At 40.1% G+C, this 22,578-nt stretch overlaps 1 protein-coding gene across 2 annotated transcripts; it reads left to right on the top strand.

Annotated features, from left to right (window-relative positions):
* Positions 1–5,665: 5,665 nt before the first annotated feature.
* On the top strand, positions 5,666–20,293 carry LOC129776759 (aminopeptidase N-like). 2 transcript variants are annotated; one of them, XM_055782594.1, is made up of 5 exons: positions 5,747–5,851; positions 6,288–6,994; positions 17,452–17,732; positions 17,797–19,860; positions 19,922–20,293. In XM_055782594.1, the coding sequence occupies exons 2-5, from the start codon at positions 6,800–6,802 to the stop codon at positions 20,190–20,192; spliced, it is 2,811 nt and encodes a 936-aa protein (XP_055638569.1). In that variant the 5' UTR covers positions 5,747–5,851; positions 6,288–6,799; the 3' UTR covers positions 20,193–20,293. The 2 variants fall into 2 exon arrangements, with proteins under 2 accessions (XP_055638577.1, XP_055638569.1); XM_055782602.1 differs by lacking the exon at positions 6,288–6,994 and having other exon boundaries at positions 5,666–5,758.
* Positions 20,294–22,578: the final 2,285 nt, after the last annotated feature.

Here is a 22,578-nt window from a genome sequence, read left to right as displayed (position 1 = left end):
AGAATGCAAAGTAGAGAGCTGGACTACATACATACAAGGTACAGAACTTCCCAAACCGCGATGAGCGGCAACAATCGACGGCTAAAACTCGGGCACGGAAGCTCTACGAGAAGATGCTGACAAAATATGGCTGCTGTGTGATGGACGACGAAACGTATATAAAAGCCGATTTTAAGCAAATTCCGGGGTTGGAGTTTTTCACCGCCAGAGCAAGTTCGATGTGGACGACAAATTTAAGAAGAAGAAATTGTCGAAGTTCGCCTCCAAATATCTCGTTTGACAGGCCATCTGCTCTTGCGGACTGAGGAGTGAGTCATTCGTGACAAAGGGCACAATAAATGGCGAGATCTACAAATCTGAGTGCCTCGAGAAGCACCTTTTGCCGTTCTTGCAGCAGCACGACGAAGCTCCGCTTTGGCCAGATTTGGCATCATGCCACTATTCTAAAAGTGTCCTGGAGTGGTATGAGGCCAATTCTATCCATTTTGTTCCAAAGGACATGAACCCGCCAAACTGTCCGGAGCTGCGCCCGGTGGAGCAGCACTGGGCAATAATGAAGCGGGAACTTCGGATGAGAAAGAAGACAGTCAAAGACGAGAAGGACATGTTAAGAAAAAGGAAAAACACTGAGAAACTGGTACCGGATGACACTGTAAAGACTTTGATGGAGGACATCAAGCGAAAATGCGTTCAATTTTACACTCAAGGCTCCATCGATTAACCTTTCTTTTGATTTTTGAAGTAAATATATGTATAAAACTGCCCTAAAATTTTGGTTTGATTCTAAACATTATAAGAAAATTGGCATGACATTTTCGGTGTCGCAATAATTTCGTGTTCGCCCTTTAATTGGGTAATTTGGCATCAATTCATAAAATGCGGAAGGTCATGGCATGGTTCAATGAATAGCGGCTTCAGATTCCAAACTGGTCAGCTTGTTTAACAGATCAAAACCGTATCAAGAACTTATGAGGAGCGCTCGTACGAATTGTAGATGCAGCTTACAAGCAGTTTGAGTGATTTGAAAAGCTTAAACGAGCAGTATCCTCTGCGTAGAACGAGATACACACTACAACACGGCGCAAAATGGTCAAAACCACCCCGAATGAGTTATTTGATCTGATTGTGAACTAAAGATGACATACGAATTAGAAACTTATTGTAATTCATGTGAAATTGACATCAATGTTGTGAAGAAGTGAGAGTTTTTCCATCTGGTTCTATAGTTATGAAACACTGGAATTTTAGTTTTTTGAATATTTCGCGCCTGAACACAACAATAAAGTTCAAATGGCCAGTCTTTTGAATGAAGATAGTTGTTATATCCTACACTATCCAATTACTGGCCTCTCGGTCCCGAAATACATCAATTTTAGGAAGGGCGAAACAATCAACCCGTACCGGGCAGAAAATCAGCCACATTACAACAGCACCCAATCAACGTCAAACGCAAATTCCACTCCGCTAACACTTGTGGAATCGAATTCAGCAGCTGGAGAAGGCTCTCCTCTTCTGGACCCAATGCGCCCTCCTATAATAAGAATTACGGAGCAATCTGCTGCCGGCGACAGACGCTTTTTGAAGGCACGCCTACGGGACTCGAAAATAATGGACACAGTGAGGACGTATCTGTCCTTCCTCCACGACCAAACAACGGCTGTTTGTATTTGTGGAATTACAAGAACTAGTGCATCAGTAATGCTCGCAGCTGAAGGTCTACCAACAGCCACAAACCTTTTGCGTGAAATTTTCCTAGAAGTACACGAAGAGCTGGGAGTTTCACGCATTGACGCCTTGGCAGACCTCACATCACACCGAGCATTCCTGTCCAGTGAACACACGCAACGGCTACAACATGCTAGGGAAGCATCTACAAAGTTCTACAGTCCGCTATATTTTTAACGACGTTGACGCGCCCCTTAGAGGGAAATAGTAGTCGAAAAAATCAAAACAGTAAAGTAAGTAGAATTAGTCTTTCAAAAACTTCTCCGCCTTCCCAACGGAATGCGACTGAAGTTTTGATATACTGTCAAAACTTCAATCGCATGAAAAGCCCAGCAAAAATGAAGGAAATTCATCAAAATCTTTTACCCGCTTCTTTCAATGTAATTCTTGCAACTGAAACTAGCTGGGACGAAAGCGTAAGAAGCGAAGAAGTTTTTGGAAATAATTTTAACGTATTCCGGCACGACCGCAACTTATCGTTATCTCAGAAGAAGTCTGGAGGAGGGGTCCTCATTGCCATTAATGCAAATTTCACTTCTGAGGAACTTATAACCGAAAAACATAAAGAATTTGAGCATGTATGGGCAAAATTATCTATAGCTGGCGAAGTACACATATTTGCTTCTGTGTATTTCCCACCCGAACATGCAAATAAAAAGTCGTATGAATTATTTTTTCAGACGGCAAATCGAATTGCAGAAACACTAGAACCAGAAGTGAAATTGCATATCTATGGCGACTTCAATCAAAATAAAGTAGACTTCATTCCTGATAATGATAATGAATGCATTCTACTCCCAGTCGTCGGGGAAAATGAAACCCTACAACATATATTTGACGAAATTGCACATCTCGGTCTTAACCCAATAAATCATGTAAAAAATTTCCAAAAATATTATCTAGACCTATTATTCACTAACATCACCGACGACTTTTGTGTGAATGAGTCCATGACTCCTCTTTGGAAAAATGAAAAATTTCACACAGCAATTGAATACTCAATCTTTATACATAATAGACGACTGGGAGTATGAAGAAGTACCGGAATATAACAAGACGAACTTTGAAGCAATCAAATGTAGCCTACAAGCCATAGAATGGCAAACTTTATTAAACAGCGAACGAGATGTCAACTTAACTGTACATATTCTTCACGAAATTCTGAATAACATAATATCAGAATTTGTGCCGAAGAAAAGAAGACGAAGAAATTCAACCAGCAAATATCCTATTTGGTTTAACGTTCAAATAAGAAATCTAAAGAATAAAAAACAAAAAGCACATAAAAAATACAAAATAGACAAAAGTCATCAAAATTTGCTTGAATATCAAAATATTTCCCAAGAATTAAATTTTGCAATTAAAAGTGCACACGAAGAGTACAATAGAAAGGTCGAAACTGAAGTCAAATCATGCCCGAAGAAATTCTTTAATTACGTAAAGTCTAAGCTCAAAAGCAATAACTTCCCATCGCAGATGCATCTCGATGAGGATGTGAGGAATTCTTCGAACGAAATTTGTAATCTCTTTGCAAATTTCTTTCAGGAAGTATATACCACATTTTCCGAAGAAAATCGCGATCGCAACTTCTTTTCATTTTTACCGGATTATCCAAATGACATATCGGTGAACTTTCTTTCACAACAGGAAATATGCCATGCACTAAAAAAATTAGACGGAACAAAAGGACCAGGACCTGACGGAATAGCACCTATATTCCTAAAGAACCTGGCAGAGGAACTCACCCTTCCCTTACATTGCATTTTCAATATGTCACTACAAACTGGAATATTCCCAGAAAAATGGAAACAATCTTTTTTGGTACCTATCTTTAAATCAGGCGCTAAATCTGACGTACGTAATTATCGTGGAATTGCCATTATCTCTTGCATTCCTAAACTATTCGAAGCAATAGTCAACGAAAAAGTCTTCCAACAAGTATAGAATAGAATTACGTGTATGCAACATGGCTTCTTCAAAGGCCGTTCAACTGCAACTAATCTGTTGGCTTTTGTGACTTTTATTTTGAATGCAATGGAAAATGGCAAACACGTAGAAACTCTTTACACTGACTTCAGTAAAGCATTTGACCGCATCGACATTCCATTACTACTCTTCAAATTGCAGAAAATAGGAATGGAACAAAGACTCTTAAACTGGCTCAATTCTTATCTAACAAACCGTGAACAAATTGTTCATTTTCAAAATTCTCTTTCAAATCCAGTAAAAGTCACTTCGGGAGTCCCACAAGGCTCTCATCTTGGTCCTCTTCTTTTCATTCTGTACGTTAATGACATCTCCTTCGTTCTCAAGCGTATCAATGTACTTGTGTATGCCGACGACATGAAGCTTTTCGCGGAAATTGGAAATGAAAACGACATCGAAGCATTTCGAAACGAAATACATGTATTCCATACTTGGTGTGATAAAAATCTACTAACACTGAATGTGAAAAAGTGCAACTCTATAACATTTAGCAGAAAAAAACATGTACCAAATATTGTAATATGTCTTGGAAATCAAAATGTAGAAAAATGTGAAATAGTTAGAGAGCTAGGCGTCGTCCTGGACTGTAAACTCACATTCATAGAACACTACAACTCTGTAATAAATAAGGCGAATAGTGTGTTAAGTTTTGTCAAACGCTTCTCACATAACTTCCAGGACCCATACACAATAAAGCTTTTATATATTACATATGTAAGGCCTATTCTGGAATACTGTAACATCGTTTGGAACCCGTATATGGTCGTACATGAAGAACGCATTGAGTCAGTCCAGAAACAGTTTCTTCTATTTGCACTTCGTAAACTCAACTGGACCTCATTTCCACTTCCTTCATATGAAGCACGTTGCATGCTCATAAACATCCAAACACTAAAAGAACGCCGTGAATTTGCAATGCTTTCTTTTGTTAATGACCTAATTTCGCAACGAGTACAGTCAGCTGAATTACTAGAAAAACTAAATTTCTATGTACCTGGGCGTCAACTAAGAACGCGAAATTTGTTTCTAAACAAAACATCCAGAACAAATTATGTAAATAACGCCCCTATCAATCGCATGATGCGTATATACAATCAGCACTGCGAAATAATTGACACAACAATGAATAAAAAACAGCTAAAAAGAAACATGTACCGCAAAATAATATTTAACCTAAGAAAACATTGTAACATTAGTGTATAAGTGTGTAGTCTACATTTGTTTGACGAAATGAATAAATAAATATATACTTCAATTCAACCGACTTCTTACATATTCCTGTGAACTCTAAATATGAGTGGTTCTATATTTGTGAAACGCAATGTAGTAAATGAAGTTCGATTGAGCTGATATTTAGCATATGGTAGTTTTTTGTGGGAATCAACATTTTAAATCAAGTCCTGTTTTAAAATTCGAGATGGCCATTTTCATTGGCACCCTAATGCACATTTGGTAGAGGTGATTATGTTGAAAAAACAATGAGCATCCCGAACAAAGCAGAGATTGTCACGATCTCAGATGGTTTAGGAAAAAACAAGAATTAGACCTATAAAGCATGAGACATTACATATCGCTAGTTTCTGATCGACGTGAAATCATCCGGTTTCTACGAACTGGAAACGATTGACGAACATTGTTGAAGATCAGAACAGATGCCGATAACTGATACTATTCATGTCACTCGAATAACTAAACGAATCACAAACATATCTTAGACCCGCCGGCTAAATATCGTGCATCAACGGAGGACACTACGCGCCATGACTGCTTCCGATTCCCATTGTTTAGCCGTCTGACCGACGTAAGCGATGCACCTCCTAATAAACTGATCATCAATTCAAACACTGCTGTTGTACAATTATATTGACATATGAGATATAAGTTCTACATCAAAAACTGACCTAGTTCACCCACGCAGTGATACAGCTACTGCTCGGCGGGTGATTGTTCCGGTCCAGCGCCTCCGGAGCCCTGCAACGATTGTTATCGCTCGCGTCGTCGTCTAGCCATCGCGTCTGACCGTTGTGCGCTGTGTGAATCAATATAGGTACTATTTTTCTTGCAGTTTAATTAATCCAACAAATATATAATTCATGCGAAAAAGTTTCGGATGTGTGTTTAACATGGTAAACTGACCTAGGTGAGACCTACGCAATGATACCTACCTGTTGTGCATCAGTTAGCGCTATATCATTGGCTACACGCAAGTAATGATAAATTCGATTTAATGTACTAATTATGTTCAAAACACGTTTTGGCATCAACGGTTTTCGGTTTGACATGGTTACCGTCTTCCTGACATCTGACAGTTTCTGGCCAACTGCATTTACATTTGTTAACACTTAATTTAACATCGCACGAATAGTCGCTGGAGCATGTTGTTCCGTGCAGAACACACGCCATGTTAGATAGCAATTTGATTATAAGCATCACCTTCTAATGTAATGTCTATCGTTTATATCGTTAGTAGCGTGGGAGAACATTTTTGAAGTTCAAAGGCCGCATCTCACACACCTGCTGCTCCATCTTCACACCCTATCACTCTTGTTAGTAACTACATTGAATTTTCACTGCAGCTGCGGAAGAGCAGTCAGTACCTAGATCTCACTCGACGCAGCTCATGTTAGCCGCTAGACGAACCGGCGCCGCCAACCTCCAAGGATTGGCCTCCAGCTTAACGATCGGCAGCTCGATGTTCTCAACGGCTTGGTGCACCCTTAATGGGTCATGCTCAGAGCAGAAAGACGACCGCGCGCGCACTAAATCGACGGTGGTAGCCGGAACGTGTTGATTGGTTCTAGAAGTGTTAGACTAGGTGCTCAATGGATGATATATGACCACCGGGCACGTGTGAATTGATTCATATCGACGCCAGACTCGATTCGCGCAGGACGCATTCCGACGTTTTTGTGACTGCAGGAATGTATTTTTTGGTGTTCTTCCTTCCCGTGTTATAGATTTTTTTTGGGGACGAAATTTCTGGTTGAACCAGTTTAAACCGCGCCAGAACAAGTTCCCAATTGGGCACTAAGAAGTGCATCATTGGGACGCCCAGAGATCAGTGAACCAGTGAAAATCAAACGGTGTGATGGCGATCGTTTTTTGGATACTGGTCGGATTGCTGATGCATTCCGCCGTGATGGTGACTGCAGGAGATGAGCCCGCAGATACCAGCTATCGATTGCCGCGGGAAGTCATCCCTGTGCACTACGACCTTGAAGTGAACACTTATCTTGGAGACGACGGCGAAGGATTTTGGTTTGATGGTGTTGTCAATATAACTGTGAGTATCAGTTCAACTCGGGAAAAAGTGACGAATGTGCCTGCGAATAAACAACGAAATGGGTGAAGTTCAAGATCCAAGGTAGACAATTCGTGAATATCATTGCATCTGATAAGCAGCGTGCAAGACAAAGTCTACCGTGTTGCCTAATCAGCAGATTATTTGCAAACAATGATTGGCAGACGAAAAAAAAAGCGGTCAAGGAAGGTGATGATTCAAACTACAACTGATATCAGATCGTAATATCATCATTGAGAATCACCGGTACAGGGCCCTTGTTTGAATTTCCATAACATTTAGCGTCCGAATGTTAAATGATTGTGTTTGTTCTGGGATGGGAAACCGCATGGTCAAAATGAATTAATTCGACCACGAATATGTAGGGTAACCGCCTTCCATACACTCCGAATCGTTCCCCAGAAACTAAAACAGTTTGTTTCCACGCTTTTAAAGAATCTTTCTTCCACGGTACCTGCCATGTTTGCGTGTTTTGCATAGCAAAACACAAAATCTGTCTGAGACAATTAGCTATTATTGGGGTGTTAACAAATGAAATGTTATGGAAATTGAATCGAGGGCCTATGAAGAATGTTATCAAGATTTCATAGCAGACATTTTTAATGCTGATCTAACAGAAAAACATTGATTTCATATCTTATTTATAACGTGCGACTACGTTTTATTAGGAGTACCAAATTTAATAACATATCACGTTCTTATGAAACAGTTTAAGGCAGTATTCTAGTCTAGAAAATTGAAAAAAAAACATTTTTTCCCTTCATATTTCTGTAGTTTAGGCATTCAAGAATATACCCTAGAAAGGAATTATCGAAAATTCTATTATTTACCGAGTTAGAGCTATTTTAGTGATGCGGTGACTCAACCTGCTACGGCCATAGCAATGAACTTCAAACGCGTTTTTCTCGAAACTAGTTTTTTCAAACACGATATCTCAAGGTTCTACTGAACCGATTCGTGTCGAATTTATATGGATACAATCTGCAGGCATCTCTCTATCGCATGAACCTCTAAAAAAATTATTTTCTGAATTTTATTATTTTCACCGATTAAAAAATCGGGAAACGTAAGAAAAAGCGTTTTGAACCGCATTTTGTTTTTCAAACAGCCGCCATTTTGTCAAAAAATATGTTTTTGACTTGTCCGAGGTCCATGCGATAGCGGCATCTTTACTGATTCAGAATCTGTTCGATTTTTCTGTTTCAGATAACCCGAAGGGCTGGAATCGTGTACGCCATGGTACAACTTTTTTTGAACCCTCTCACTTCATCACCACCTAACTATTCTAGTTAGGAATATTTTTTCTCACATCGATTTTTGTTTTATTGTTAAAAGATAGATGAACAAAAAATGATATAATGGGTAGTTAAAATTATTATTTGTTTTATTTTTACGGAGCTTGAAAAAACATCCGATATTCGTGTTTCTACACTAGCAGCCATTCCATGGCAAACCGATATAGTGGTTCTCAGATTTTCGTGAAAAGTGGTAGTTTTGTTATTTATTGCAAAACATTAAACCCGTATTTTTTAATTTTTATTGTTAGGGTGCCCATTTTCATTTTAGGGTAATCCGAAACATCGACTTTTCACCTTTTTACAAAAATGACATTTTTCAAAAATTCATAACTTGTGAACTACTGAACCGATTTAGACGGTCAACATATCAAACTAAAGCTAATTAGCTATTCATTCTTGGAAAAATACTCCGCTTGCAAAAATTCCATGTTTTGCCATTATTGATTGTACTCGTTTTTTATAGTTTTCATGGTCTCGGGACCAAGGGCACTATATTTTTTTTATATTTTTTATGGAAAGCTGAGGATTTTTCACATAACATATCTCGAAATCAGGGAGACGTTTTTTTTCGTTTTTGAGTTATTATTTTTCAAAGTTACCCGATGGTCCAAAAAATAATTTGTCCCTTTTTTCCCAAAAATGACTTTTGTCAAAAATTTATTACTTTTGAACTACTGGACCGATTCAGATTATCGGCATGTCAAATTAAAGCCTACTAGCTAGCCTTTTTTGAAAAAACAACACACTTGCCAATAAATTGAATTATAGTCACATACATCCAGTCTAGTCACATAGAAATATTGAACGAAAACCGAAAACATTTTTTTTTTTATTAATCCGTTTATTTTTACAGGCTCAGTTACATAAGTTTAAAGGAGCCAAACTCTTAACTATATTTCAACTAGCATATATCAACATGTTGTTTCCTTAATTCTATGGTTAATGAAATAGGAAACGGTCGACTCGAGTTTAGAAGGGTGACATATTTTCATTAGGAAAAGGATGGGATGTAAGGAGATATGTGTTTACACTCGCACTCACATTCACATTCACATTCTCATTCACACTGACACTTCACACTCAATTCTTAAAACTATCCTTACATCTAATATGTATTTACAATTTAACTTATTCTAATGTTAGTAGGAAGGGAACCGATAGCTCGCGAAGGACGAAAAGGAGGGGAAAAGGATGTATGAACAATCACACTCGAAGATCGATAGCTTTAAAGAAAACATATATTTGGGACATGTAATCAAGGTCTAACGGAGCCAACACATCTCTCACCGGCACATTGGACTGCTTTCCTCCAGCCCGAAGGGAGTTTTCTAAATTCGATCTGGCGACAAGATACAACTCGCACGACCAAACAACGTGTTCGATGTCGTGGTAACCATGGCCACAACCGCAGAGATTGCTGTCGGCAAGATTAAAACGAAAAAGCAGCGCGTCTAACGAACAGTGATTGGACATGAGTCGGGAGAAGGTGCGAATAAAGTCCCGACTCAAGTCCAGACTTTTGAACCACGGATTGAGGCTAACCTTAGGGATAATTGAGTGGAGCCACCGGCCCAATTCATCTTCGTTCCATTTGCGTTGCCAGTTAACGATGGTATTTTTACGAACTAAAGAATAAAATTCATTGAAGGCGATTTGACGCTGATAAATATCGCCTTCAATTGCACCTACCTTTGCTAATGAGTCAGCCCTCTCATTACCCGGAATTGAGCAATGTGAAGGGACCCAGACAAAGGTAATGACATAACAGCGTCTGGATAAAGCACTCAAAATTTCTCGTATTCTCTCAAGGAAGTACGGCGAGTGCTTTTCCGGCCTCACTGAACGGATAGCTTCGACAGAGCTAAGACTATCCGTTACAATGTAATAGTGTTCAACAGGTCGTGAGGCGACGCTGTCCAGCGCCCAGTGTATTGCTGCAAATTCAGCAATATACACTGAGCAAGGATACTGAAGACTGTGTGAGGTGCTAAAAAAATTGTTGAACACTCCAAATCCTGTGGACTCATTCATAGAGGACCCATCAGTAAAGTACATATTATCACAATTGACACGCCCATACTTTGCTTCGAAAATCGTAGGAACGATCCCCGATCGATGATAATCTGGAATTCCATGGATATCCTGCTTCATGGACAGATCAAAATGCACAGAGGAATTGATGTAGTCAGGAAAACAAACACGGTTGGGAATATACGAAGAAGGATCAACCTGCATGGAGACGAATTCATGATATGAGCTCATGAATCCAGAATGAAAATTTAGCTCGATAAGCTGCTCAAAATTTCCGATCACCAATGGGTTCATAACCTTACACCGGATGAGGAACCGAAGAGATAATAAATTGAAGCGATCTTTTAGTGGGAGTACGTCTGCCAAAACCTCGAGACTCATGGTATGCGTTGAGGGCATACATCCCAACGCAATACGGAGACAAAGATACTGAACTCGCTCGAGTTTGATGAGGTGTGTTTTGGCAGCTGGTTGAAAACAGAAACTGCCATACTCTATCACTGAGAGAATAGTTGTTCAATACAACATAATAAGATCTTCGGGATGGGCTCCCCACCAGGTGCCGGTAATTGTACGGAGAAAGTTTATTCTTTGTTGACATTTTTTACTCAGATACCTAATATGGGCCCCCCAAGTACATTTGGAGTCGAACCAGACCCCAAGATACTTGAAAGACATAGCATGAGTGATCGGTTTACCCAAAAGTTGAAGCTTTGGTTTTGCTGGTCTATGCTTCCTAGAAAAAACCACCATCTCTGTTTTCTACGTGGAGAATTCGATCCCTAGCCCAATGGCCCAGGTTGAAAAATTGTTCAAAGTATCTTGTAAGGGTCCTTGCAGGTCGGATTCGTTTGATCCTACGACAGACACAACTCCATCATCTGCAAGTTGTCTTAGGCTGCAATTTTGTGTAAGGCAATTGTCGATGTCGCTTACATAGAAGTTGTACAAAAGGGGGCTTAAACATGAGCCCTGGGGGAGTCCCATGTAGGAGACCCGACTTACTGTCGAATCCCCGTGAGAAAATTCAAATGTTTCTCACAAAGCAAGTTATATAACATAATATTCAATAGAGGCGGCAGACCCCGAGAGTGTAATTTGTCTGACAGGACCTCTATTGAAACAGAATCAAAGGCCCCCTTTATGTCCAAGAATACTGAAGCCATTTGTTTTTTTTCGGCGTAAGCCATTTGAATTTCTGAAGAAAGCAACGCAAGACAATCATTCGTCCCCTTGCCCCTGCGGAACCCATATTGTGTATCTGAGAGTAGGCCATTCGTTTCAACCCATCGATCAAGGCGAAACAAGATCATTTTCTCCAACAATTTCCGTATACAAGACAGCATTGCTATTGGGCGGTACGAATTGAAGTCGGACGCGGGTTTTCCGGGTTTTTGAATAGCTATAACTCGTACTTGTCTCCAATCATCTGGAACAATATTATGCTCCAGAAACCGATTGAATAAATTCAACAAGCGATGTTTCGCCACATCAGGGAGGTTTTTCAACAAGTTGAACTTAATTCGATCCGATCCCGGAGCAGAATTGTTACATGAAAGGAGAGCAAGAGAGAATTCTACCATCGGAAACTCAGAATCAAGATCGCACCTATCTTGTGGTATATCTCGAACAATTTTTTGCATGGGAGCGGAATCGGGACAAACCTTTCGTGCAAAATTAAAAATCCATCGATGTGAATATTCTTCGCTTTCATTCGTTGAAGAGCGATTTCTCATGTTTCGAGCCACTTTCCATAATTTTTTCATTGACGTTTCTCGTGACAAACCTCCCACGAAATTTCGCCAATAAGCACGTTTTTTCCCTTTGATCAAATTTTTGAACTGATTCTCAAGGGCTAAATACGTTTGAAAATTTTCAGGAGTTCCACGTTTCCGAAAAGCTTTAAATGCATTCGATTTTTCTACATAAAGCTTGGAACATATGCTATCCCACCATAGATTGGGAGGCCTTCGACGAATAGTGGAACCTGGGATGGGTTTCGCACCGAAAACATGTTAACTTTGAAAAATAATAACTCAAAAACGAAAAATAAAACCTCTCTGGTATTGGGATATATTATGTGAAAAAATCTCAGGAAAAAATATAAAAAAATATGGCGCCCTTGGTCCCGAAACAATTTTTTTTATCCCATTTATTTATTTATTAGGCTCAATAGCATTTTAGCTGTAACAGAGCCGGGAAGTAGCCATTTAGGCGTTAAGTTTTCTGTTCCATTACATTACGGTAAATTACACAGTAGTAGCCATTTCGGCGTAAGGGTATTCTATCTGTTCTTCCATTGTTCAGCAGACCGGACAGCGGAGACAGTTGATATTGATCATTGTTGGGTTATTTATAGAACAGCAGCCCGATGTTTCTTGCAGAGCAGAGCAGTTGTATGGATGAATCGATCTAATTTCGACCGTGGATCGATCTCCATCGCTGATGATGTTTGCGTGGACGTAGTTATTCTATAACAACACAAAGATGGTCAATTGAGGGCCCTGAGTTTGAAGCGAACGCGTAACCAAGTGGCTACGAAGACCCCCTATGGCCCCGAAACGATGTAAGCTATGAAAAACAAATATAATCAATAATTGCGAAAACAAAATCTATTTTTATTCAGAGGGTAATATTTTTTCAAACAAGACTCATTGGCTTCAATTTGATATGTCGATCATCTGAATCGGTCTAGTAGATCAAAAGTTATGATTTTTTGTTGTGGAAAAAATAGGAAAAAATGATTTTTCGGACCATCGGTTAACTTTGAAAAATCATAACTCAAAAACGAAAAAAAAAATAATTTCGAGATATGTTATGTGAAAAATCCTCAGCTTTCCATTAAAAAATATAAAAAAATATAGCGCCCTTGGTCCCGAGACCATGAAAACTTTAAAAAACGAATACAATCAATAATGACAAAACCAAAACCTGAAATTTTTGCAAGCGTAGAATTTTTCCAAGAATGATTAGTTAATTAGTTTTAGTTTGATATGTCGCCCGACTAAATCGGTTCAGTAGTTCACAAGTTATGAATTTTTGAAAAATGTCATTTTTGGAAAAAATGAAAAAAATATTTCGGATCACCCTAAAATGAAAATGGGCACCCTAACAAAAAAAATAAAAAAATACGGTTCTAATGTTTTGCGATAAAGAACAAAACTACCACTTTTCACGAAAATCTGAGAACCACTATATCGGTTTACCATGGAATGGCTGCTATAATACCCTCTTAAACATTATTAGCTTTTTACTGCGGATGGATTTTGATGATTTGAGTACCAATCGAATAGGAATTTCTCTAGGATTTGTCTCAGTTATTTGAAGATTTAATTTGACTAAACATGAAAGCATTCCCATCTCTCGCATATCTGTGTTCTGTGCATTTAACCCATTCGCTACGAGAGTCCAAACCAAAACGTCAATCGAAAAATAGAGCAAGCAACAAATTAACAAACAGGAAGTGGTTTATATCTATCGTCTAACCGCAAGGTTGACGTAGGACTATCGTTGGTTTAGTGACCATTTGTTTGAAGTAGCATCTGAATCAATTCTCAATGAATGGATGAATGATTATTTGGGAGAATTCGAAAAAGAGAGCGTTACGTTGGAGGCACAAGGTTCGAGCCTCAAAACCTCTTTGTCGATTGAACGATTTCGTTCGAAAGATAAAATGTCTACGATTAATATGCCTTGCAATGAAACTATTGATAGAGTTGAATGAACTGAAGAAGTTTTAGGTTTCTATAATTTAAGACAAAAACAATAAATTATTGAAATCACAAAATCTATAATTACCTGCTTGAAATTTCATCTCAATAATGATTTATAGATGCAAGACACGGCTAGTAAAGCAAGATTATCGTTCGCTTTGTGCACCACGTCGTCGAACCATTTGTACAGGGTTTTCCATTTCGGGCTTCCGAAAGTATACAGCCTTGCGCTAACAACCGTTTGACATAGCTGTCAACCAAAGCGTCATATCGTTAGTTGAATGTCTGCCATTTTACAATATGGATCGTTAACCGATTTTTTTTGCCACAAATTGAAGATATGGATACGGATGACATGTGGTTTCAGTAGAACGGCGCCACGTGCCACACAACAAGACCGAACATGGTCATATTGCGAACGAAATTTGAGGGACGCATAATTTCGCGTTTTGGTGATGCCAATTGGCCTTCCAGATAATGCGATTTGAACCCGCTAGACTTTTTTTCTGGGGTTATGCGAAAGACCGTGTCTATGCCAACTCTCCGCAAACTCTTGAACATTTGAAAGACAACATTCGTGAAGTTATGACCGAGATACCGCCTCATATGTGCCGAAATAAATAGTCATCGAAAATTACCTGTTCCGGATCAAGGTGTGCGAGGAAGCCCTAGGTGGACATTTGAATGATGTTGTATTTCACACATAATGGCATAAACCAAACTTTAATTTGAAATAAAAGTTTCATCGAAATTCGAATTCTAAGTGTGTTTTATTTCAATTTACTTTCGGAATTTAAAGTTGGAAAACCCTGTATGTAGCGATAGCAAAATACTCAGCAAAAGAAACAATCACACAAAATTGGTGCAACATTTATTTCTCCGCTTCCTTATGTTTGCCCTATACATAATACATAATACATTGTTTGTCACCAATTCTCAGTTAGTAAATAATGATGACAAAATCCAACCTTTCTCATGAAGTTTCCCTTCATACACCCAAAGTTAATTTTTAGCTCATGTTATGGCATCCCGATTTATTACATTAAATGAGCTAAAAAATAGCAGAGAATGCTCTACTCCCCAATACATGTATATCAAAACGAGCGAAACAGGACACACATTTAAATGAAAGCATATGAAAGCTTTTCGTATAGTTTGCCAAATACACGGCCCAGACAGAGAAAGATATATTCTCGTCCATGTTCTTCTTTACCCTCTTGGAAAACACTTTCCAACTTCATTTTATGATGAGGTGTAATATTATCACGCTTCCGTATATCAGCGTTGGCAGCTCTATGGACAGCGTGGACGTGTGAAATAGCTTCGCATTCCAGGCGGCCGTGGTTCGATCCCCATTGACGTCGTATGATTTTTTTTTTGCACAATCCCAAATGAAATGAGAAAAGAGAGAGAGAGATGTCTGCTCGCATACATACAAACCTTTTTTTAATCTTTAAAAACAGCTTATTATTTGCACATTTCACCCAGATGAACATGATGATGAAATGTTTTCTGCCAACGCTAGTTTGGGTGTACTGTTGTTTGAACGTAAATAGTTAAAATGGCCGCTTACTTGTTAAAAGAAACTTTGTCATTGTAACAGTTCCCCTTTTTCCGATGGGGAGTGTTGTTTTAAGTTAATTGGACTATTCATACAATTTTCGTTCAGAATTAAAAATATATATATTTTTGAGAAAAACTATTTGACTATAAGACGTACATAATTTTAGTCACACATTGAAATATAGCAAATTGTTAAAGCTTTCATTAAAAAATAGCAAACTCATCTTCAAAAAAAAATTATTCAAAACATATTTGGAAAAGAATTACGGGTATACTTTTAAAAACTATTTTTTCTCAAAAACATATTTAATTGAAATTCTGACAAGAATTATATTGAATAAGCATATGAATATTCCATACAACTACCAACAAGTATCCCATAAATTGGAAGAACCGCCCTGTTACCTTTGGTAATTTTTATGAGAATTTTTTAAAAAACGCTCCTGATTTTCTATCTTGAAAAATAAATTTTTCAGTATAATTTTATTCGTGTATTTTTGAAATGAAAATTCAAACAATTTCCTACATTTCATTCAATCACCAATATTTTGTAGGTATTATAACTTTTGAGTTATAAATTTCTGTAAAAAATAAGAAAAAAAAATGGCCCTCTTCAAAAAGTAGTCTAATTTTTTTTAAATATTTCAAGTATGCTGCCAATGGCCAGTCGAGCTAGCATGAAATTCGGAAAACGTTAAAAACTACAAAAGATAATTCAATGGAAAAAAAATCTTCTCAAATCCCACATTTATTAAGCCTTCTACAAAGATAATTCGATGCCCTTGGTTCGATTCTACAGTCCTCAACTAAGGTTTAAAACCCATAGAATGCGAAAACACAAAACCATTTGTATCTCGGAATTAATTGAAGGTTCAATTTTGTATCAATATGCAGATAATTTAGAGTTGTTTACAGAAAAAAATGTTGAAAAAAGATTATTCCTTCACAGTTTCGATGAATTTTCGTACTTTCCTTTGGATACCCACAAAAAGTCCAGGGGTTCAACCTCAGCGGTCATTTTTTTGCCGAGATCCCTTGGGAGGGTTAGAGTCTCTTTCAATGTAATCTACCCCATTGTCATGATACCACTGAAGCACCTCTCGACTGAGGTGACAGAGGCCAAAATTGACAAAAATTTCACCGGACCTTTGCGAATCATAATACACGGAAGGAGAATTTTCTGTAGGCACTCTTACCTATACATTTTCAAATCTATTGTCTTATTTGTAACGAGTACCTTGACTTTATGTCCAAATCCCTTGTCAAAGCAAGAACAAATTTATCAGCGAAAATTTGGTGGGGACATCTCCTCTGGCAGTTCTCTTATGGAATTTCAGGTCTGGGAATTGATCAAAATCTATCTTCACGAACGTTTCGTCATCCATCAACATGCATCCTTCGTATTCGTCGAAACCTTGTTGTACAACTTTCGAGTGCGTCTTTTGGCCAAAAGATTTTGCTGCAGCGTCCAGTTTGTTTGCTTGCAGACACAGAAATTACGATATCCTTTTCGCATCGGGATTCTCCGGATGGTACTTTGGTTAGAGTTGTGTTATATGGCTATATCGTAGTCCGAGAGTTCCGGGTTTGCCTTGATTGTTCTCAATCCTTTCCACTCAGCTTCCGATCGTAAGTTTTGCTACGACGCATCCTCTGAACCTTCCGAACAACAGTTGTACATTCACAAAAACGTCAACGTGAAATTGTTACCGTCTTAAGATATAGATTTTCTAAACAATTTGCTGTCAAAAGATTTCAGATACGCCTACTACGACCGCGGCTATAAAATGAACAATTCCGGATTTTAAAAGGTTCCTTCCTTTCCCATTCACAGGTGATACCTTTCTACGCAACGAATAGCATAACTCTGCATGCTAAAAGTCTAACAATCGATGAACAAAAAACTGCGCTAGTCGATGTAATGACCAACCGAACGATCAAATTAAGCAAGATTGATTACGATTTGCTGAACGATTTTCTAATAGTTCGAACCAGCGGTCGACTCCGCACAGGCAACCACTACCGGCTGAGTATTCCCTTTGAATCGGAGCTAAAATCGGAAGTCGTAGGCTACTACCGAAGTAGTTACATCGATCCGGATAGTGAACAACGAACGTGAGTATTATGCAGTACACTGATCAGTAAAACCAACTTCGTGTCTACCCAAATAAATCAACAGATGGCTCTCGGCAACCCAATTCCAAGCGACTCACGCCCGTCGTGCCTTCCCATGCTTCGACGAACCGGAACTGAAGGCCACATTCACCATCTCACTTGGCCATCACCAGCGCTACAATGCTTTGTCCAACATGCCACTGGTGCGAAGCGAGTGTCCTTCGCATTCGTCCAACTGGGTCGTGGATCACTTCGAGCCGACTGTGCTCATGTCGTCCTATCTGGTAGCTTACACGATCAACGACTACGGCTACGCAGAATCGCCGAGCAATAATCTCACCAGCGTTGTGGTGCGCTCCTGGACCAGACGAAATGCCATCGGGGATCTACGATTTGCAAACGAAATAGCCGTCAAACTGATCGACATGTACGAGCGAAAGTTTGAGCTGCAGTTTCCTCTGCCGAAAATTGATTTCATTACCATCCCGAACATGTTGTTCGCTGCCATGGAAAATTGGGGCCTGGTGACGTTCACCGAAGCGGGACTGGAGTTTTCAGCGGAAACGGCAGAACTTGACGATCAGCACTTTGTGGCTTCGGTGGTTGCGCACGAGATAGCCCACATGTGGTTCGGGAATCTGGTCACCATGCGCTGGTGGACGGATCTCTGGTTGAACGAGGGTTTTGCTCGGTATACGGAATTCACGGCGATCGAGTACCTGTTTCCCGAGTGGAGATCGATGGATGAGATAGTGATCGAGGACGTTCTTGAGATATTCAAGTATGATGCGCTGAACAGTAGTCACGCGGTGTCGATCACGATCGGAAACCCGGAAGAGATCCCTCAGCTGTTTGATTCGATATCTTACAAGAAGGGATCGGCTATTGTGCGGATGATGCATATGATCCTGGGGGATGATACGTACTACGGCGGGGTGGCTAGATACTTGGAACGATACCAGTTCGGTAACGCGGAGCAGGATGACCTGTGGGAGACTTTGACGGAGAAAGCACTGGAGAGTAAAATGTTTGCGGGTGATTTTAATGTGAAGAAAGTGATGGATTCGTGGACTCTGCAAATCGGCTATCCGGTTGTATACGTTAAACGGGACTATGAGGGTGGTAAGGTGACGTTGCGACAAATGAGGTTCTTGTATGATGAAACAATCGATGATGACACAAGTTGTTGGTGGATTCCTCTGACCATCACAACGTCTCAGAATTTGAATTTCGACCAAACTCAACCTCAGTATTGGTTGGATTGCGTTGATGATGCCACTATAACATTAACGAATGTTTCTCTAGCTACGGAATGGATCATGCTGAACAATCAGATGGCAGGATTGTACAAGGTCCAATATGACTACCCTAACTATCGCATGTTGGCAGCTTATCTAAACAGCCCAAACTTCGAGAAAATAAACGCCATCAACCGTGCTCAACTCATCGATGATGCTTTGGATCTGGCCTGGGCTGGTTTGCAAGACTACTCAATTGCTTTTTCACTGCTCAATTATCTCCCCGTGGAATATGAGTACATCCCATTGAAAGCCGCACTCTCCAATTTGGACATTCTAGATCACGTTCTGGTCAACTCTGGATACTACAACCTATTCCAATCGTACGCAAGTCACCTACTGTTTCCAATCTACCACCGGTTGAACATATTCCAAGCAGACTACTTTGTCACTAGCTTAGGCCAGGTCCGTTTGAGGAAAACAATTGCCGATTGGGCTTGCAGCATGGATATCGGCGATTGTGTCGCTACCTCGCTGGAATTGTTCCAGCACTGGTTCGTCAGCGAACTAAACACGATTCCACTAGATCTTCGATCGATCGTGTACTGTACCGCAATCCGTGAATCCACCCGTCTCGAGTGGGACTTCCTATGGGAACGCTACCGCGATCCCAATGTCGTTAGCTCGGAACGGTTTGCTATTGCAGAAGGTCTGGCATGCACTCGGGACGCGGAGCTGATTGAATCTCTTCTGCGATGGTCTGTCGATGAAGAATCCCCGATTCGACTGGAGGACACCACCGTGATTTTTGACGCCATTGCGGAACAACCGGAGGGAAACGATATAGCGAAGCAGTTTCTGTTCGATAATATTGATAAAATGCACGACTAGTGAGTTTTGATAATTGGAGTTGACCAATGATTTGTTCTAAACTTAACATTGTTTTTGCAGCGTCAATCCGGAATCCTTTGAATCACGCCTTGCCAGTCACGTGAAGGTTCTAGCACAGCAGATTACCACCAGCGAGGAGCTGAAACAATTGCAGCAGTTCGTTGCACTCAAGCAGACAATTCTGGCGGGGAACAGTATAGCTATCGAGCAGGCACTCGAACATGGCCGCATCAACATTCAGTGGAGTGATAACCGATCAGCAAGATTCGTGGCATGTTTGGAGCTGCTGAAGGAAAACGGATATGATGCCGCACAGTTGGGGTGGTTTTGAGAAGGGGATGTTTGCTTAGTGATAGTTTTAATCGAAATTTTTCATTTTTCAAACAAAATGAATATTTTTTTTTCACTTTGCCCGAGAAGAATATAATCATCTGGGAGTCATTACAAGTTCCTGGTATTGTTATTCTGCATTTAAAATTTGAAACGATACCAAGTCCACCTGTCCTCTCTAAACACTACGATCCGTACTCATCAGGGGTTCTCATATTGATTTGTTTGACTTTTAATTTATTAGCTACGTTTGATGGATAATCACGATTATAGTATGGACTGTAGCAGAAGAAGAGAACAAAATTAAAATTTCCCGAACCTTGTGAGTCCCACCGGTTTTCGTTATTTCGAATGTACCATTGGCTTTGTTGGAATCTCAAATGAAAATCAATGAACGGTGTTATTCGAATCCTTCAACTACAAAAGGTGAGTTTCCTGAGATTGCTATTTAACCTCAAAAACAAGACACAAGAGAATTCCCGATAGTACCGAAGTTCATTAACGGGGGAACTACCGGTCCGATGACGAAGATATTGACACAAGACTCAGTGAATGAAGCGAAGTATATGTATGTATTTCTGCTTCATTCGTTCACGATTCATCAGTAATCCAGGTAGCGACCAGACGACAGCGGCAGCGAGGCTTTCCAGAATTTGGTTTAATTTTTTTCCAATTATCCCTTTCAAGGCTAGAACGAGTGAGCTGAGAGAGTGTAAAACCTTTATAACCCAAAACATTCCGCTTCGCTCCTGTCTCAACGTGTTTCATTCCACCGTTACACCAAGAAGAAGGAATTAAATATCGGTTCTTTTCAGGACTATTTTTTCAAAATAGTTTCCGCTGTGGATTCATGAGTTCGAGGAACCGTACACCACCGATCAGGGCCTCCACTCTCAAGCACACAGTGGTGCAATATTGTTCGGCGTAAGTAACACGTCGAAAATCATGTTGCCTGATGGAGAGTGCTTCTTTATTTGTATGCTGTTTATTTTATGCGTTTGCCAAAAGTAGATTGAAGTGGCTAAGAAATGTGGAGTATTAGTGCTGGCGGAATAAACTATGAACGCCTGTGGCCGAGTGCGTGTCAACTGCAAAAATGATCGCTGAGGTAACGTTCGCGATGAATACTCAGGGCAATGCGTACAATGCACACAAGGAAACAATATGCAACATATGGACGTCTTGTGTATGATTTTCCCAAGTGCAAGAATGAATCATCAGTTAGCCATCATCTACTTTTAGCATCGAGCAAGTTGCACAATATCGTAGGTTGTACAAATTTAGGATACAGGATTTTTACATCAAAAGCTCGGCATCATCCATTATAAAACAGATACTAAATTGAGGATAAGTATTATCTCTTAGATGGATCATGTGCTCCCGTGACCGAGTGGTTAGCGTCCCACATTATCATGCCGGGGATTCTGGTCCGATTCCCGTTCTGGCCGGGGGATTTTTCGCCAAAGAAATTTCTTCCGAGTTGCACTGTGATCACGCGTATTCTAGAGCTTGCCACTCCAGAATACATTCAAGGCGTGTTTCTCGGCATAGAAATCTGAACTAAGTACTACTAATAAAAATGACGTAAGTAATACTCACGTTGAGAAGGTCAAAGTTCCACTGGGAACGTGCCATCCAAGATTATCTTTTAGATAAAGGCATGCTCTTTTGCTGCCACCTAGCCATCGACTCCGCCCTCATTAGCTTCCGGATTCCTTTGGTTCCCTTCCTCCTATAGCACTCGCTGACCTCCGCCAAGATAATGTCGATGGGGACCAACCTGACTATGACGCAAAGCGCTTCTAATAATATGGTTCTGTACGTACTCGCGACTCGCATCGCCATGAGCCGGTACGTACTATTTAGCCTCTTCGTGTTCCGCTAAGTTTCTAGTGCCACGATCCGGGCTGGACCCCTCTGCCTCTTGCTACTGCTTGGGCATGATTCTCGTCAGTGCATTGGTAGCTTTCGTTGCTTCTTTACAAGCGTAGTCGACGTGACGATTGAAGTTCAGTCGATCATCGAGCTGCACACCTAGGTGTTTTAAATTTCGCTTCGAAGTTATCGAGTGCTCTCAAATGGTGGTTTCTGCTCATTGCACCGCCCTGCAGTTACTGACAATCAGCATTTCCGTCTTGTGGAATGCTATCTGTAGCTTCACACTTTGCATCCAGCATCCTATCATGTCTATCGACTCGGTTGCAAGCATTTCGACCCGTTCCAAAGATGCTCCTGTCACGAGAATAACGATGTCATCCGTGCAGCCAATGATCTCCACATCTCAGCTTTTCAGCTTTAGTACACCATCGTACATTTTGTCCCAGAGCGATGGGCCCAAGATAGAGCCCTGCTGTAGTTTTAATCTGCGCCTGGCCCGTGTTTGTCTC

The sequence above is a fragment of the Toxorhynchites rutilus genome, chromosome 1, assembly GCF_029784135.1.
Source record: "Toxorhynchites rutilus septentrionalis strain SRP chromosome 1, ASM2978413v1, whole genome shotgun sequence".
Classification (NCBI taxonomy): domain Eukaryota; kingdom Metazoa; phylum Arthropoda; class Insecta; order Diptera; family Culicidae; genus Toxorhynchites; species Toxorhynchites rutilus.
Note: the sequence above shows the minus strand (reverse complement) of the source record. Positions and strands in the feature narration are given on the sequence as shown.

What these genes read in the sequence shown, in the direction of transcription:
- LOC129776759 (XM_055782594.1), top strand. Translation starts at nt 6,800, where the DNA reads ATGGCGATCGTTTTTTGGATACTGGTCGGATTGCTGATGCATTCCGCC. An exon ending in CCGGATAGTGAACAACGAAC is followed by an intron (nt 17,733 to 17,796) that starts GTGAGTATTATG and finishes ATAAATCAACAG; the next exon opens with ATGGCTCTCGGCAACCCAAT. An exon ending in ATTGATAAAATGCACGACTA is followed by an intron (nt 19,861 to 19,921) that starts GTGAGTTTTGAT and finishes TTGTTTTTGCAG; the next exon opens with CGTCAATCCGGAATCCTTTG.